A 17,654-nucleotide genomic window follows, 5' to 3' on the forward strand; every position below is an offset into this window, starting at 1 on the left:
ATTAAAAGAAATGAGAAGGAACATTAGAAAAATAATATTCCACATAAATGGTGTAAATTTTGAGGAATAAAGAGGAATTACTCATTCCCACTTATTCATTTGGTCACCATTTAGAAACATAGTTTTTCAAAGTGAATGACGATAGGATTTAACCAAATCTACTGCCACGTTTAGATATTTCTGAATTTAATTCATAAATTCAGATAGAATCCGAGAGAAGCAACTATATCAAATTAACAAAAAATGTAAGATAATTTGGAGACGCTGTGTGTATAAAAAAAGAAACAAAAACATCATCTACTCACTCAACAAGCTTTGGCATTTTGGGATATCATCATCCATCCGATCACAATATTAATTCTAAGTACAAAGTTAATTCTTGGTCAAACACACGTTACACCGGATAAAATATCTTAATGAAGTATCATCCGAGCTTACTTTGTTTTCATAAGACGTTTGTAAATCGAAGAAATCAACTTTCACGCAATATTTTGTGGAAAAGTGAAATTTCTCTATATATATGTGGTTGAGGAAGCAGGATTTTATTTTCGTCATCGATCTAAGCTAACTATATATTGGTCGACAAAGAAAACAGAACTTAAAAATAGTAATAGTGGACAGCACTCGAGATGAGTCGGGATCAAATATACAACAGTTGGAGAATTGACCTTTATATTGGCCCGTTCATGCTCCTTAGCTCTTAAGATATTGTCAAAAAGAATAAATCTCTTTTAAGATATTTTTCCTTTTCATTATACGTACTTCTCACTTTTATTCGTATTTTTAGTATGCATCACATTTGTATCCAGATCATCATAGTCATGTCATTTACATTCTACGCGGCAAACAAATTAATGTACGTATAAAGAAGAACATACATGTAGTAGATCATGATGGACGCCATACGGGAATAACAATTTAGAATGTAGCAGAATCAAAGGGTTTGGCTTTCAGAGAAGTTTGTATTTAAGCTTCATCGGTGGCACTTAGTGTCAAAATATCCGTTTTGTCTAACTAAGCAAAACTCGATTTTATCTAAAGTCTTCTCTCAAGGCTGCTTTCTTGCTTTTGTTGCAAAAATGACAGATGAGCATGTGGTGTGAGGGTGTTTCGAGTCTCTTAATATCTTTAGAGGATTTTCTACATTCTGGGATAATATCAGAACGAATATAAGTAAGATGGTATAAAAGATAAGAGAGGTTCGCTTGATGATATTATGAACAACTTGTCTTGTGGACTTGTGGTAGGTAAATAACTAACTACTAATAATATGTTTACGACAGTTAAATTTAAAACGATGGGCTATTGCAGTGTTCAAAAGAGAAAGAAGATTGGCTATGCTATTGTAAAATCGTAGTAATAACTATTACTTGATTTTTAGGTACTCTCTAGTCTGTACTTTAATTATTATCAAGTGACATATAGTGAATCGGTTTAGTAAGATCATAGTATTAACTGAAAAGACGTATTCTCTACTTTGAGTCACAACTATCTTTTAGAAAAGTGATTTTACTTTTCACAACGCTAATGTGTTATTCGTTTTATTTGTTTATTTTATCCATACATAAAGTGACACAATATTGTTTAAGAATGAGCTAAACCATGAACTGGACAACAATCCAATTTGAGTTAATATCAAAATCCAACTAAAGTTGAACCAGTTTAAAACTAAAATCCCAGAAACCGCAATCCAATGAATCGGTTTAACTCCGGTTCATATAAAAACCAAAGTTTTATTAATAAAACAATTAAATTTTCTTTTTAAAAAATAAAAATAGGATTTATGAAAAATTAATAAAATACCATTTTTTATTTTTTTTCTTTTGAAAAGATTCATAGAATTTAACTTTCACGCCAACATATTGTTTTTGTCTACTTTTCACTTTATTTAAATTTAACGTCATATGATCATTTATGTTGAATAGTTTAATAATTGAAACATTTACGTTTATTAAATTTTTTATAATTTATAAAAGAGCAAAACACTTGTTTTAGTTCAAAATATAATATTTTAACTAATGTGTATATATTTTTTAAAGGTGTGAAGATTTAGAGTGTTAAAGATCTAGAGAATAAAGTTTAAATGTATTTTTTATTGATTATAAATTTAAATTATTAAATTATTTTCTTAATTTTGTTATATTTTTAACCTTATAATTACTGAAACATTTTATTTGATATGAACTATATTTGTAAGAATATATATTATTTACTAAATATCATTTCACTTTAATCCAACTAAACTCGAACGAACCCGATTCAAATCCAATCAAACTACAGTAACACCATAATCCAAAATATTTCCGTTTCGTTAGCTGATCGGTTTTAAAAACACTAGGTTTAATCCTTATTAAAAAACCAGTATTATATATTAATATTAGATTAATTAAAACTTATAACATATATGTGTAGCCAGTGAATGTGAATGATCAATAATTTAAAAGAATGTATAACTTATATATATGTAGTAACAAAGTGACTTTTAAAATCGCTTTATACATGTTTTAATTTTTGTCGACCACTACATATTCAAATAATTCGTTTGTTTTTCTAGAGACATGGCCGTAGCGTGGGTAAATACTTTTTTTTCTTTTTGTAAAAAGCATGGGTAAATACTGGAAACAACAATAGGGAATTATACACTCATACTAGGTTTGACTAATAAGAGAATATTTTTGTTTTGTGTCGGCGACTAGTAAGAGAATATCGACGTAAAAAAAAAGGAGAATCATTTTATTTAGTTTTAAAAATATAGTTGGGTTGGGGGGATATACAAGTGTGGACACGTGAAGTTTTGTTTACGTTTCAATAAGATCGCACCAATTAAAAAACAATTATTCCCTGCTCGTGTTATGTTGTGTAAGGGTATGCACCTACTATCTAATACGATCTCGACCGTTCATATATCTAATCCTATATCTAACGGTGTTAATCAGCTATAGAAGCCTACCCCTCTCTATATAAAACGATAGACCATCTCAGCTAAAGAGCGTGACAACAACTACTAAACACCATTTCCATAAATCCGAAGAGAGAAAGAGAAAGAGAGAAGGACAAGATCGGGAAAAATGGCGTCATGGATTAAACCGGTGCTAATCTCTACAGGAGTCGTAGCTGTAGCTATGCAACTAAAAATCATTGTCCCTGTTGTGGCACTAGATTTCTCTCGAGCTCCCATCCTTTTCGGTTCCTTTCTCTCATGGCTGAAACCACCATACCTCTACGTCATCACCAACGTCATCATCGCCATGATCGGGTTCTCATCCATATATCACCGGATCATCACAAACCCCGAGGTCAAAGACCACGGGGGCTCATACGGCGGCGACCATAAGTTTCAGAACGAGCAGAACGTCCACCGAGCTCAACCGCAGCGATCTGAAGATTTCAGTTTTATCGCCGTAACTCCGCCGTCAAAGACCATAGTTAAGGAGATCGAGAGACCGGAGGTGTTTACCGAGAAGCTAGCAGAAGCAGCCGCAAAAGTAGAGGAGGAGAAGAAGTGTTTAGTAGTGGTGGCCAAACCGGAAAATCAGACTCCGGTCGAGAAGCCTCTTGTTTCGGCTAGGATCGGCCAACGGAAACTGGTCAAGACCACCACGGCAGGTAACTAAGTTAATACTATTATAAAATAAACATTAAAATCTGGAGAAAAGAAGGTGACGTACGTCACAAGTTAGATGTTAGACACATGTTTATTTTTTTATCAAAGACACATGTTTATTAAGACGTTGCATTGGTAATTTCTTTTTTTCAGAACGAAAATCTTTGAAAGCGTTGAGAGTGGCGAAGCCAAAGCGGCAAGAGACTCTTGAGAGTACGTGGAAGATGATAACGGAAGGGAAGCCGTTGACTAGCTATTACCGGAGACCAGACACGTTCGGCCTTGGCGTAGAAGATTCCAACAAGACAAAACAGTCCGGTTTAAAGAAAGCCGAGACGTTTAGCGATCGGACCAAGTATTACCTCTCACCGGCCGTGTCCCGGAGTCGAAACGAGCTGAATATAAGAGCAGAAGCGTTTATAAAAAAGTGCAACGACGAAAGGTTCGAGTCGATGAGACATGACACAGAAATGACTCGTCGTGGTCTTTCGTTTTAGTTTTAGTTATGTTTTTTTGCTTTTGTTTTGTCTATTTTCTTTTGTGTATTTTAGTTTCGATTGCATTTTCTAGAAGCTATTAAGTAATAACAAAAGGAAATGACAAATGTGGGAAGTCATGGATAAAAAAAAGCATCCTGATTGGCTTAGTTTAGCTTAGTTGTATCGCATCTTTCATTTACGAATGTAAAGTCATGTAAAAGGCATCAAATATATTTTCCGCTAAAGATAGTTTTGTTTCCAACTAGTTAATCATACACATACACAATATATTAGACATTATTAACATTAAGATATTTTCTTACAGAAAATAAAATTTTGAAAAATATCATTATCAGGGTATGTATGTAGTGTACAGAAAGTCAAGCTTTAGCAATAATAACAAAAACAAGATGGAGATCTGACATCTGATGTGATGTAGATATTTTTTCCTTCGGTAACAGATATTTTGAGAATGGATATTTCCAACTTAACGTTGGGGTTTCTGTATTTTTGTGTGTTTGTCATTATCAGGCAATAAAGGAGAACGTGATTCACGGCAAGACTCGTGAAAGATGAATGTTTAAGAAATCGCAAAGCAGTAGTTAGGCTTATATACATATATGGAATCATTGATTCAGCAGATTTCTAGACCCGATTTTTTTTTTTAAATGTGCCATCTAAACTGATTTTTAGAACATCGATTAAAACCAAGACAAAGTAAACGGTGTATGAAATTCGAAATCAAATTGACACAAAATACACAAATCTTTCCTTTTTTCTTATTTTTTAGTTTGCTGCTGTAAAAACAAAACAAAAAAAAAGGTTAAAGAGCTGAAGAAATGTAACAAGTTACACACGAGAGATCATGAGTTAAAATCATTTGTGCATCATATGGCAGCTCTCATGGCTCCTCTTGCAGCATCCCTTTTCATCTCATCTGCTTTCCCGCTCCCTCGGAAGTACATGTATACTTGCTGCACACGTAAAATTGGCCATTTCAAGTGTTAAAAGAGTCCCTTACCTCGGAAAACGATACCGATGCAGAGACTATATCTTTTCGGTTTCTAAAGACAAGGAAAGAGACCTGAATAACCCAGATGCTGACCACTGACTCAAGGCAGAAAAACGCAAACCCGATGAAGTAGAAGATCTGTGATATGCAAAACAAGAATTCAATGATCAATGATAATATGAGCATCAGAAAAGGATCTATTGGTCGCAGAAACTTGGAGGACATGGAGAGTGACACAAACCAAGAGCTTATATGAGATTTTAAATAAATAAAAAAAAGAGGAAGAGGAAGAGCTTACTCCGACCAATGCCTGACTGCTCAACATATCTAACGCAGGTAATATTCCCCTGTGAATTCGAGGATGATCAATCAAAAACAGAGTAACTGATAACAGGCTTGATATGCAAGTATTAACTCTATAAGATGTCTTGAAGCTTTTTTGAAGGAACTTACGCAAGTGAGTTTCCTTTGAAGAAAATAGGAGGAGCAACTGCAGCAAAGACGCAGAAAGCTATGTGGAGCTGTGGCCAGAAAACATTGTATCAGATGAAAATTCTATATGGACTCAGGTAAAATATAAACCAGTTTAAAAAAGTTAGGTAATCACCATGTAGAACAAGAAAAACCATCCAAAGCTCAATACGCTCTCATTTCTGCAGGAATCCAACCCCAGATGCACACATTGAATAAGAGATTATGGAAACAGCAAAACTATTGTGACACTACTTTTCCTCCATTAAGTATAATAAAAACACGCATGTTTTTATTAGTGACCAGGTATGAGAAACAAGAACCTGAAGGCGCGGTAGAGAGGACGATACCATAACACATAGCCTCCGGGGACACCGGAGATGAAGTAAATAAGAGCAAGAAGCCAAATCGTTACTCCTGAACAAAAAGAAAACAAATAAACTTGAGCCAGCAGAAGGAGAAAAACAAGACATACGTGTAGGAGAAAAAGAAGAGAGACCTCCTCCTTTGATCCAAGCTGTAGTAACGGCGATGATGTTCCAGAAAAGTGCAAGAACCAACCCTGTTCGACATGGAGAAACACGAGTCAAGTTTCATCATTTTCTGACTTAACATAACAGGTGAAAATTGAACATAAAAGAGTGCCAGGGGGGAGATTGTACCCAAATAAGTAGAAAAGGCAATATACTGAAGCCTTTGGAGAGGAATGGGAATTTCATTTGCAATGTCATGGTGGATAAGAGGGAACAAGGGGGGCCAGTTTTTCACCTCGATTACAATTCCGGCTATAATAGAAACGCAAAATTATTAAGAGCAGACAATAGAAGATATATATTCAGGTAAACCATTAAAAAAAAAAAGACAAAAGTACCTCGTGCAGCAGCATCTTCTTTCCGTTTGATATCCTACACACAGATAAAACAAAACTAATCATCAATATAAAATGGAAGTTATACAGAACACCTTTAGGCTGATATCAGTGTTCTTCTTCAGGGACTGACTGTAAATGTAAGTTTCAAAGGGTGGCGTGTGTGTGTTTGGTACCTGCTCGCGTCGTTTAAGCTCAGCTTCTTTGGCTTGAAGCTCCTTCTCTTTCTTCTTCAGATCCTGAAATTCCGAAACAAGGAAAGAACAGCACAAGGAAGAATACATTAAAACAACTCCAAACATCAATCCACATAACTCCCAAAAACGTATGATATCTAACATCAACAACCGAACCTTTGCAGTACCAGACCCAGCAGGTCTGTCAAGAGGAACGTCAACGGTGCGACCATAGCCAAAACCAGCAGGTTCCGGAGGCAGAGGCGATAGTCTGGAACTCGAAGCAGCGGGTGCACTTCCAGGATTCTAAGAAAGAAGGTAGACAAAATCAACAATCGTCACCAATATGCTCTTCAGAAATCAAAGAGGAGCACATTGCTAGAACCCAAAAACAACCCTAAAAGAGGTCTAATCAGCCACTGAATATAATATCCACAGCAACAGAAAGTTAACAAAATTTTCAACAGATTTGGACTACATTATTCTAACAAATGGCTAACTCTATGACCGATTCCAATGCGGATAATTCCAAGTAAAGAGAAATAACACATTTTGATCCATTCGTTCACTCAGACGTGGTGGGGAAAAAAATGCAAAAAAAAAAGCTTACAGCAAAAGGATTGACTTCGTCTCCTTCGGCGAAGGGGTTCCGATCGTACCGACCTGCCATCCCTTTTACAACAACACTCTCGTTGCAAATTCGATCTGAGAGATGATGATGATCTCTTAACCACCGCAAAGGTTACAACTTTGAAAGCGAGTACAGTATAAGGAAAAAACACTAAATTTATTTACATATCCCATATATATACAGATTCACTTCCGTTTTTTAATTATTATTATTATTTTCTTCTTTTTTTACAATACTTTGATAACTACGAAGTAAGATAAACACTAATTAACCAATCACATTAATTTATAAAACCATTTTTTTATTTTTAATTTTAAAAAGGTTATATAAGCTTATTTTCTCCCTAAGCAACTGAGTTTTAATAATATAAACCTAATTACAATAAAGGTAAGCACATCTCTAGTTCGTGTATAAAAAGTCTTCGTCATGCTGCTACTTGTGTTGGTGTGTTATGCTGTTGCTGTCTCTCGACTTCTCTTATGCTTTACGCGCTGAGTATTACTATTACCACCCCGCCTTATTAGTCTTCTGTTACCAACGCTGCTGCTCTTGCTCTTCGTCTTCCTGCTCGATGATGAAAATGGATCGATCCAGTTCTTGTCTTCTTCCACCGCTTTTTTCCATCGTTCTTCAAACCTTTGAAGCTCCCACGTCGACTGCCTCCTTATCTACTTGTTTCATCAAACACTACGTTTACTTCTTTTCCTTCTATATATGAAGACATGCCAAAGAAGATGTCTTATTAACATTTTTACTCACCGAGGTTCTCGAATCAAACGTTGTATGGCCACGTCTCTTCAAAATATCGACCAGAAAAGAATCGTAAAAAAAGGTGTTAGCTTCGTTATAGGCCAAAAAACAAAGGAGTGTTTTGACGTCAATAAAACTTACGTTTGTTCTTCCATCCCGAGCTGCGGTCTGCAAGTATTGGAGAAACAAACGAGTTATATAAGATAAGTGTTCGTTTTTTTTTTGTTCATTGATAAGTGTTCGTTTTTCGAGTTCTTTCTTATCTTGGATCTAGAGAGAACATACCTTCTTCTCAGGATGTACACTTTCCCCTAAAGTTTGAATGCCTTGATGAAATATGTACTCCCTATCCACGATCCCTACCTTCATCTTCCTGTCTCCCTAAAACACCACCAGAATGTTTTAGACTATTTCAAGGGGTATCAAATAAGACTAGATTGTTCATTTCAGCAAGATGAAGTTAGCACAAAATCTTGAGAGAGAAATGTGTTCACCTGTGCACAATACCCTATTTTCATATCCATTCCCCATCCATGAACCAAATCATTCTACAAAAGCCAAAAACAAAAATGACCTCAAGTGAAAATTTTTACTGAAGGGTTAGATAACTTCCTATGGATGAATAACGGCAAGTGAAAAGTTATTTTACCTGTATGAGATTCCAAGTGCAAAACCAAGCAGCTCTTGAGAACACAGGAGCCATTCCTTCAACAAATCTACAAAACAAGAAAAAGAAAGTGTATCAATTATATATACTAACCAATTTACAGAAATTATTCTGCCGCCTATGAAACTAGTACCCTGTGCAAGGAGGATCTTCACTAGTATTAGAACATTTCTTAGTGCCTCTGTTGATGTAAACTCTCCTGTATAAATGGCATCATGTTGTACATCAAGTACCGAACTAGTTGAAAACAAACAAAAAGAAAAACTCTCTCCTATTGAAGTAGATTTGAACCTATGAAACTTCTTTGTTTTGGAACGGAGTGTGATTTTGTGGTGGATTTCAGTCGAGTTTCGGTCCAAAGCTGGTTGAGATATCTCTAGTCCCTCTGATTTAACTATCTTCAAATACCTGCAGAAGATGATTTGGTAGTCACACTCAAGCGTTCATGAAGCTAACTATACGTACGGTTTAAGAAGAAACTGACACTTACCTCTCTGGTGTGAAGTTCTCAACTCCAAGATCCTCATCCCACAGAAAAATATAATCATAAATGGATACAACATCCGGATGAAGAAATCTTTTCGCAAACCACCTAAATATCAAGAAAGGGAAACATATGTAAACCAAGGTTACACTAAGTGAAACATATAAAAAAAACAAAACACTTATTTCAATGTTCTCTTCTTTAAAGATGCATTGGATGAGAAATATAACTACCATTTAGTCTGGTTCTGTGCGACTATATGTATGGCCTTTGAACTCCACTCAAGATCCCACCATTTATCCATATTTCCATCGTAATGGAAAAGAACAACCGTGAAATTCGCTGGAAGAAACTGAGAGACACAAATGCTTTATATTAAGAGGAAGCCTAATCGTTCTTCAATGCCTAGGATTAGGATAAACTTAGAAAATTATACAATACCTTCTTTACCATAGCGTCTACATTACCCTTTTGCTTAATGCCTACGGGTACGGCCAACAAGTTGCGGTTAGTCATTTCAACACCCTGTATTTTAACAATCAAATCACTCATCAGAAATTCCTCTGGCTGCAGAGATACTTCGATTGTATTTACTAGGATTGTTGATAACAAAAACACTTACCTTTGACCTCAAACTATTACTAGACCAGAGTGGCTTTAGTTCAAGGTCTGATCTAGACTGTATGATACCGCGCGGCAAGCCTTTTAGTTTCTCATCGACTGGTTCAGATTCCTTGATACAATCCAGGAGGAGTGAACTTTACACTAAACTGAAGACAATAAAAGATATAATGCAGAGTATCAAAATGTTACCACTGCCATATCAAAGGGATAATCAGCTTCCTCTAGCTGAAATGTACACGTAAACAAAAGGAGTTTACTAATCAAATCAACACATCCAAAGATATCAAAAAGGATAGAATTTAGGTTCCAAGATTACCTCAGTCTCTTCGAATTGAATATTTGTGGTCTTATACCAAAAGATCAAAAGTGCTGTACATATGAGAGCCAAAAAGGGCTTCACTTTCCACCCGGATTTACCCTGCAAGACTCAGAAAAATTTTACCATGAGATTCAGAGCTATTAGTCCAAAACGGCATAATATAACTCCAACATGTTCTACTAACTAAACCAACCTTTACCACATCTTGAGTATTGTTTCTTCTCTTAACAAATGACTTCAATGATTTGATCGACTTCATAGATGGCAAACCATGTTCCATAATATATCTGCTACACAAATATTAATAAAACAATTCAACATAATACTAGTTTTTGCAAGCAAGATATTTCTAGAATCACAAAACTCACCAGACAGTAACTGCCTTTGGTGTTCTCCAATGAACAGAGAACAAAAAGACAGCTTAACAAGACCTCACTCACTGGCCAGTAAATCTCAGTCTAATAGGGCTGTGAATTCAAGACCATGCATGTCGCTCATATGATCAGTCTGAATTATCCAGAAGAAGAAGAGACAAAAATAGTCACGCGAAACAAAGCAGTAGCAACAGAGCTTTTAACAGATGAAGCTGAAATCAATGCTCCCGCGAAGCTTACTGCACACAAACCATATTTAAAAATTGGAACTTTTAGATTCCCCTGCATTAATAATATAATGAAGCCAAAAAAACTAGAAAAAATAAAAAAGTTTCCCGGAAAAGAGCAATGAAAAATTGAAGCGGCAAGTTTTGTAACAGCAAAAAAAAAAAAAGCGAAAAGAATCTTCTAAAGGAACGAAATATAAAATCTAGAGATGAATTAGTTAATTTTATAGATCTAAAGAATAGTAATAATTACTGTTTCTTATAGATACAGTATTAGCGAGGAGTTTCTAAAAAGAAAAATCTGATTGATTGCAAAATTTGTTTACGAGAAACGAAGAAAACACACATAACAAGAAATCATCAAATTCAAACCTGTTTACAGAGACAGAGAATCAACAAAGGTCAATGATCAAATTTAATTGCGGTGTGTGTGTGAGTTGCTATAATTTAGGATCTTTTAGGTACAGAAACATTAAAATATACGGAACAGAAGGAAGAAGAAAAATCAAGTATGAGACGAAGAAATACCGTAGAGATATCTGAAGATTTGGAAAAAAAAGAAAAAAAAGAGATAGATATCTGAAGCATGCAGAATCACTTTGACAACAGTAGACAAAGACCCCAGGCGAGAGAGAGAGAAAATATAACAGAAGAGGACAAGAAGTGTTTGTTAGCTTTGCATGAAAAGAAAAGAAAAACTGGAGAACTTTTATAGGTCAGGCACGATAAATTTTCTATAATCGATCGGACTGAACGAGACGGAACGAAACCTATCTAATTAATAATCATATCAAAATAAAAACAATTTTTTTTATAAAAGGTATTGCGACCCGTGTCCTACTGTACGTTCAGATGGTTGACAAATATATACAAAATTAAAATAAATAAAATCATACTTGAAATTTTGGATTCTGCTATACCGCTTGCGACATATTTTAATACTGCATAACAAAAGGTAAAGGAAAGAAAATTCAAAATTCCATGTTTTGCGTTCTTTTACAATAAACTTCATTGAGGCAGGAGTTTTATGTAGTTCACTCCTTACGCAACTACGAAACCCAATAAGTATTACATTAACTTTTATGTTCTTCTTCTTCTTCTTGATTCGTGCAACTAATGTGGCTTATAATTTATCCGGTTTTTTAGCTCTATGTTTTTGGTTTTCCAATTGGTTTTTTTTTCCATTTTTTAAACATCAAGATGACTGAACCAAACTAAAATAAATTGGTGCTTAAATGTAGTGTATCCCAAACTCGGAATCAATTTTTTCTCTCTTCTTAAAAAAAGAAGCTTATGTAGATATAGCAGATAGTCAAATGATTTTTATATATTTTCCACGATTGTTTATACTTTACCATATGATTTTATTTAACCGTAGTAAGTAGCACTACTAGCCAATGAAAATTATCATCTAAGTTATGTTACAGGAACTACATAAAAGTCTACAGAGAAAGAAGTTTGAAGAAATCCCGAAACGGCAAAAGCGGTAAAACGTTAGAGCTTAATCACCAAATTTGGGGAGAGTTTATAAGTTTTTGTTAATTAGAAAAGGAAAAAAGAAAGAAAAGGAACAAGGTTTGCAAGTTTTTATGGAATAGCCAAAAGGTGGAAGAGTTGTACTTTACCCCGTTAAGGAAATAGGGAAGTAAATGCAACGTCTCCCTCTTCTGCTACTAAAAAATGTCACTATACGTGGTGATTGGTTGACAAAAAAAACGTGGTGATTGGTTCGTTTAGAGAGATCATTATGGCTGCTGATTATGAAGTTTTTTTTTCTTTTCTCTTTTTGCTGAATATGCTGATTATGATGTTTAAGTTAAATATTAATACGCCGACAAAAAAAAAAGTTAAATATTAATACGTAACTGTGTTTTAGGTTTACGTAAGAACATATTGTTACGTAGTTCATTGTTAATGTTAACAGCAAAATAGACAAAATCATTGGGAGTCTACAGAATATTTATGTTCAAATGAACAATGTTCATACATTATGATTGTGCTTTGATCATATGATATTTTCAAGTTCCCAGCCATTTCGAAACTCAACACGGTTAAAAATACACACGACTCCAGTTAACCTACCAAACAAGTAATCAAAAGAAGTCACAAGGATTTGTTTTACATTCATCAAAGGATGTGTTGATGCTCAATAAATAAACAAGAATCTGTCACAATAAATATCCTTATGCGTCGTAGCCTAAGGCTTTGTATTATCTTTAGATCATATGTTGAAGATCTTGGACAATTTCTGATACGGGCGGTCTGAATCCTGGTTCCATCTATACACATCAAAAAGAAGTCAAAAAGGGTTGGTTCCTTAATCAAACCTCAAAAACTGTCGCTTAACAATGCTTTCTCACTTAATATGGTGATGAAATATTCTAATGTGATAAATTTACCTGGAGAGAACGTGATATGATATCTGCAAAACGTGACAACGATTTCTTTGGATATGATCCATGTAACGACGGATCAACCATTCTTGTCAACGCGTCAATGTCATGAAGCCTAGGTATAGCCCACTGAGCTAGCGTCTGATGTCCCCTCGGCCTTGTCCTGCCATACATATATAACGAGATTAGTCTTTAAGTGAGACATGTTCTCGACTCTTATCTGTTGTCTCTTTAGAGTATATGCTAACCTGTCAAATGGTCTGCGTCCAGTGAGCAGTTCTAACATGACAACTCCAAGGCTATATACATCGCTCTGACAAGTGTAGCTTCCATACTCCACCTCAGGAGCCGCATAACCCGCCATCTACAGTTTCATAAGCAATTCACTTACAGAACTCACTCCTATGTCAGGATCTGGGATTTACAAGAATATTCTTACCTGACTCGTTGGACGTGGTGGTAACATATAAGCCAAACCGCTGTCTGCAACACGTACTGAAAGCTTTTCATCAAGGAGAACCTTGGAAGACTTGAAGTTCTGGTGTACAACCGGCGGTTGGCATACCTCGTGAAGGAACCTGAAAACACAAACACACACACACACTTAAAAGCTCCTCTAGATGTCCCTCTGGCAATAAGACGTTTTTGAGGTTTGTTTGTTTATACTTACTGCAATGCCTTGGAAGCTCCTAACGCAATATTCATACGCACGTTCCAAGTGAGCTTCTTGTGCAATTTGCGATCCAAATGAAGCGCATCTTGAAGCGATCCATTAGGACAGTACTCGTACACAAGCAGCCTTTGACCATACTCATTACAGTAACCAAGAAACTCCAGTATATTCCCACGTTTAAGTTTCAAAACGTTGGACACTAGGTTGAGAAATTCACCATCACTCTGCGTTCTGCTGATTGTATTGCTCAGCTTCTTCACCGCAAGATACTACACACCACAGAGAGAGAGAGAGAGTTTTCAAAACATAATAAGACTTCTCTTCAATGAGGGGAAGTAGTAGTAATCAGACCTTCCCATGAGGAAACACGGCTCTGTAAACATTACCAAGCGACCCTTCACCGATGATATGCTCTTCAGAGAAACCATTTGTGTACTGCTGAAGTGAAGCCACGGTGAAAACAGTAGCCGAAGATGAAGAATTCAACCCCGGGGGAAAATGAGCAGCAGCAGCAGCATCGTTGTTGTTGTTGGACTGGAAACGCCTCGGTGGTTGCTGTAACGGCTTTTGCACATCCTTGTTATTATAATACGAAGCAGGAGGAATCGCTCTCCTGCTCTCTTCAGGCCGTGGTGGCGGCATAGGATAACCATACTTCCTGTCTTCAGCTCCATATACATCGTAAGGCTTAACCATAGGCTCCCTAGAAACTGCCAAAAAGAAAGCCAATGAGGGCCAAACACTAACTAAGTTTTTTTGTTTTTTTTTCTTCTTAATCAGTGTTACCTTTTCCCAGAGTGGGGGTTGGTTGAGATGGAGGTTTATTGATGAAGTAGGGTCGTTGAAAGTCTTTACGAGGACCAGCGCCGTATCTGTTATACTTCTTGCCTCTGCAGCATCTCCAAAGTGTAACACACAAGCCGGATACGAGAAGGATTATAGCCACTGAGGAGACGACTAGAATGATTCTCTGCGTGGACCAGAACTTTCCTGAACCTGAGCCTGAAGGAGGTGATATCTGCAAGGTTGGTTGCCCTCCTGACACAGAGTTCCAGGGATCACCTCCTTGATTATTATCAGAAGGAGGGGACCAAACCAAAGGTGGTGGTGGTGGTAAGAGTGGAGAAAAGGGGGCAGGAGGAACACTAGAGACAGGAGGGAGACGAGGAAGAGGAGGAGCATGGTGAGTAGTAGCTGGAGGAGGATCAACAGCAGGTGGAGGCGGTGTTATAATTGATGTATTGAATGGAGTTCCATCTTTTCTGCAGTTACAATGACAACAAAACTTGAATAAAAACAAGAAATAGCTTTTTGCTATAAAGATACTTACTTGAAGTTTGGAACTTTTAATAGATTTGGGGGAATAGGTCCAGAGAACAAGTTGTTTGCTACATTCCTGAACCAAAAAAGATATCATAAACTATATAAGTAAGTTACTGAAGAAGCTGGGTTTATGGCTTTGAGTGTCAAGAACAAAGAAATATTACAAATCGGTTAAGGAGAGATCTTGTATAACATCAAGTGTTCCAATGAGCTTGTTGTCCTGCAAATACCTGCAAGTCCAGTCCAGCCACATTAGATATATAGAAGCAATGGTAGTAACGTATTCAAAAAATCTATTTGAAACTTACAGTATCTTAAGAGCAGCTAAGTCTCCCATGGAGGGAGGTAAGCGTCCCTCCAGTACGTTAGCCGATAAGTCCCTGCATTAGATACTAAACGAATAAGCATGGAAGACCCCACAAGGGGGGGAGGAAAGAAAAAGGAGAAAACATTACAGTTTTGTCAGTTTTGTTAACTCCTGAAAGTAATCTGGAATATCTCCTGATATAACATTGTTCCCCAACGACCTGTAGGGGAGAAAAAGTAAAAGAGTGTCAGAAAAAGATACAAAGACTAGAGATGCAAGAAACATTATCTTACTTCTTTTGACTAAAAAAGACTTACAGTTCTGACAACTCGGTTAAAAAGGAGAGTGTAAAGGGTATATTCCCAGTGAAGCGGTTGCTAGAGAGGGATCTGAAACAAAGACAAATGAAACCAAAAAAGTGAATGTCTTAGAACTGTTAAATCATAAGTATTGCCATAAAGATTAATCAATTCTCAGAACGCACAGGTTTCGGATGGTAGAAGGCAAAGCCTGTGGAATTGTTCCTGAGATGTGATTGTCACTGAAGTCCCTGTTCATATAAACAAGGGAGAGTGTATATGTTCTTTATTAAACAAGAAGCCTCAAAAGGAAGCATGAAGAATAAACAAGAAGGGCTTTGGGCTTACATGACTTGGATAGATGAAAAATCAGCAAGGGTGTCACTTAAGCTTCCACCCACCTTCATGCCCCGTATCCTTCTGCAGCCAACAAACAATAATTAGTACACCTGGTCAAGAACCTGAATAGAGCTTCTTACTTTTGGTGACTGACTCTAAAGCAAAAATATAACAAAGAGTTTTAAAAAAAAGAGCAGAAGAAGAAGAGGAAGTGTACATTTCTGTGATGTTAGAGGAATCACAGACCACACCTTGCCACTTTTCTCCACAAGGGTCTCCTCCAAAAGCAATCCACCGAGATAGAGATGGTGCTCCCAATGTAATGTACAAGTTATTTATCGCCGACACTGCAAGAAAACAAGAGCTTATGTGTGATAAAGCCAAAACTTTTAGGGTTTCTGAGACATGTCTAAAGACAATAGAATCTGCAAATCTGGAGCATGGAAGGACAAAGCTAATGCTTTACCTACTTTACCTTAAAACAACTAATGCAGGTCGGTTTCATTTGACAAAACTCATAATCTAGTGTGTTCAGTAAACAGACAAATCAAAACCAAAACTGAAAGTCTTCAGACATAAGAAGAGAAGAGAGATGCTTACCATCTCGAGGATTGGTGACTCCAGCAGAGAAGGGCATTGTTGTCAAGGCTAAAACAGAGAGAACAAAGAACACTTGTCGACTTGTAAAGCTCATAGCTTCAGTCAGATTAGACTGTCTGCTTCCAAGAAAACTTTGAGGTAAACCAAGATTCTGTGGAACTGTCAAGAAAAAAAAAGGAGAAGGAATTAAAAGGTAAAGTGAAACATAATTTCGTCGGAATTCAAGGATATAGAGAAAGTGGAAAGAGTTGAGAGAGAGAGAGAGCTGTGTGAGTAGTGAGTGTGTTTGTGTTTGTTTTGTCTCGAAGAACGAGCGGCTCCTTACAAAAAGCAAGAGTTTCCAAAAGCAAACGGCTTTGTTTTCTCAGTTGAAGGTTTAAGTCTCAAAGTGTGAAACAGAAATAATAATTATGTGGCTTCTGTCTCTCTCTTAAGTCCTGTCCAAATTTTTAATGATTTTTTCCTTGTCGCCATTGCTCGTCTAACTATAGTTTCTTCGTGTATTTAATCTTTTATGGAAATGGCCTTTTTCTAATGCCATCAGGTATACCTGAAAGAAATGAATATCATTTTGATGCAATTCATAAGAAAAATGATGTAGTGTTGTCCAAGAAAAAATAAAAGTAAAACATTCTCCGTTTGAAAACAAAGCTTATAATTGGATCACATATTAATATTACCAGCTTGTATCCGTTCTGGAACCATTCATATACTTTTTTTTAACACACCCATTCAAATAATATGCTTAGATAACATATACAATCCTTATAAAAATATATGTGATCCGTTAATTCACCTAGGCTAATAAATCCAAATGATACAAGAAGAAGAAGTTATAGTTATAGCATTTTGCTGCGGATTTATTTGCAGAGGCTTACAACTTCATTAATATGAGATGGGCCATGAAACCAGTGAAGTGGAAAAGCTCTGCAGAGTGTTGTATTTTATGAGAGAAGAGAGTGAGACCCCACGATGTCAACATATCACTCCCGTTTTGCGTTTATGTAGTTTAATGCTTCTTGGTGGTATAAATG

General features: G+C 36.2%; 4 protein-coding genes across 7 annotated transcripts; 1 reads left to right on the plus strand and 3 right to left on the minus strand.

The window, feature by feature from the left end:
* The first annotated feature begins 2,976 nt into the window (after positions 1 to 2,976).
* LOC108856817 (uncharacterized) lies at positions 2,977 to 4,328 on the plus strand. Its single transcript, XM_018630744.2, has 2 exons — positions 2,977 to 3,606; positions 3,758 to 4,328. Exons 1-2 carry the CDS (start codon positions 3,069 to 3,071, stop codon positions 4,099 to 4,101), a joined length of 882 nt encoding a protein of 293 aa, XP_018486246.1. The 5' UTR covers positions 2,977 to 3,068; the 3' UTR covers positions 4,102 to 4,328.
* Positions 4,329 to 4,840: 512 nt separating this feature from the next.
* Positions 4,841 to 7,386, minus strand: LOC108850939 (secretory carrier-associated membrane protein 5). The gene is made up of 12 exons (XM_018624391.2): positions 7,221 to 7,386; positions 6,788 to 6,916; positions 6,611 to 6,673; positions 6,438 to 6,471; positions 6,229 to 6,351; positions 6,066 to 6,128; positions 5,890 to 5,983; positions 5,703 to 5,748; positions 5,549 to 5,616; positions 5,394 to 5,442; positions 5,168 to 5,233; positions 4,841 to 5,057 (listed from the first exon to the last, which is right to left on the minus strand). The coding sequence occupies exons 1-12, from the start codon at positions 7,278 to 7,280 to the stop codon at positions 4,971 to 4,973; spliced, it is 882 nt and encodes a 293-aa protein (XP_018479893.1). The 5' UTR covers positions 7,281 to 7,386; the 3' UTR covers positions 4,841 to 4,970.
* Positions 7,387 to 7,511: 125 nt separating this feature from the next.
* Positions 7,512 to 11,422, minus strand: LOC108852108 (uncharacterized). Of its 4 annotated transcripts, none has more exons than XM_018625608.2 (17): positions 11,215 to 11,422; positions 10,454 to 10,698; positions 10,279 to 10,375; positions 10,083 to 10,184; positions 9,956 to 9,991; positions 9,765 to 9,875; positions 9,584 to 9,667; positions 9,376 to 9,494; positions 9,149 to 9,250; positions 8,950 to 9,066; positions 8,792 to 8,857; positions 8,641 to 8,707; positions 8,486 to 8,539; positions 8,277 to 8,372; positions 8,133 to 8,159; positions 8,001 to 8,036; positions 7,512 to 7,909 (listed from the first exon to the last, which is right to left on the minus strand). In XM_018625608.2, exons 3-17 carry the CDS (start codon positions 10,363 to 10,365, stop codon positions 7,691 to 7,693), a joined length of 1,323 nt encoding a protein of 440 aa, XP_018481110.2. In that variant the 5' UTR covers positions 10,366 to 10,375; positions 10,454 to 10,698; positions 11,215 to 11,422; the 3' UTR covers positions 7,512 to 7,690. The 4 variants fall into 4 exon arrangements, with proteins under 4 accessions (XP_018481110.2, XP_018481124.2, XP_056862619.1 ...); XM_018625622.2 differs by having other exon boundaries at positions 10,279 to 10,372; positions 11,215 to 11,421; XM_057006639.1 differs by lacking the exon at positions 11,215 to 11,422 and adding an exon at positions 11,059 to 11,203 and having other exon boundaries at positions 10,279 to 10,372.
* A 1,279-nt stretch (positions 11,423 to 12,701) lies between these two features.
* Positions 12,702 to 17,051, minus strand: LOC130510219 (protein STRUBBELIG-like). The gene is made up of 16 exons (XM_057006651.1): positions 16,621 to 17,051; positions 16,238 to 16,367; positions 16,030 to 16,101; positions 15,867 to 15,932; positions 15,700 to 15,771; positions 15,531 to 15,602; positions 15,384 to 15,455; positions 15,240 to 15,305; positions 15,083 to 15,148; positions 14,539 to 15,014; positions 14,104 to 14,462; positions 13,750 to 14,021; positions 13,519 to 13,657; positions 13,328 to 13,443; positions 13,086 to 13,242; positions 12,702 to 12,965 (listed from the first exon to the last, which is right to left on the minus strand). The coding sequence occupies exons 1-16, from the start codon at positions 16,712 to 16,714 to the stop codon at positions 12,903 to 12,905; spliced, it is 2,292 nt and encodes a 763-aa protein (XP_056862631.1). The 5' UTR covers positions 16,715 to 17,051; the 3' UTR covers positions 12,702 to 12,902.
* Positions 17,052 to 17,654: the final 603 nt, after the last annotated feature.

The sequence above is a fragment of the Raphanus sativus genome, chromosome 1 (assembly GCF_000801105.2).
Source record: "Raphanus sativus cultivar WK10039 chromosome 1, ASM80110v3, whole genome shotgun sequence".
Taxonomy (NCBI): domain Eukaryota; kingdom Viridiplantae; phylum Streptophyta; class Magnoliopsida; order Brassicales; family Brassicaceae; genus Raphanus; species Raphanus sativus.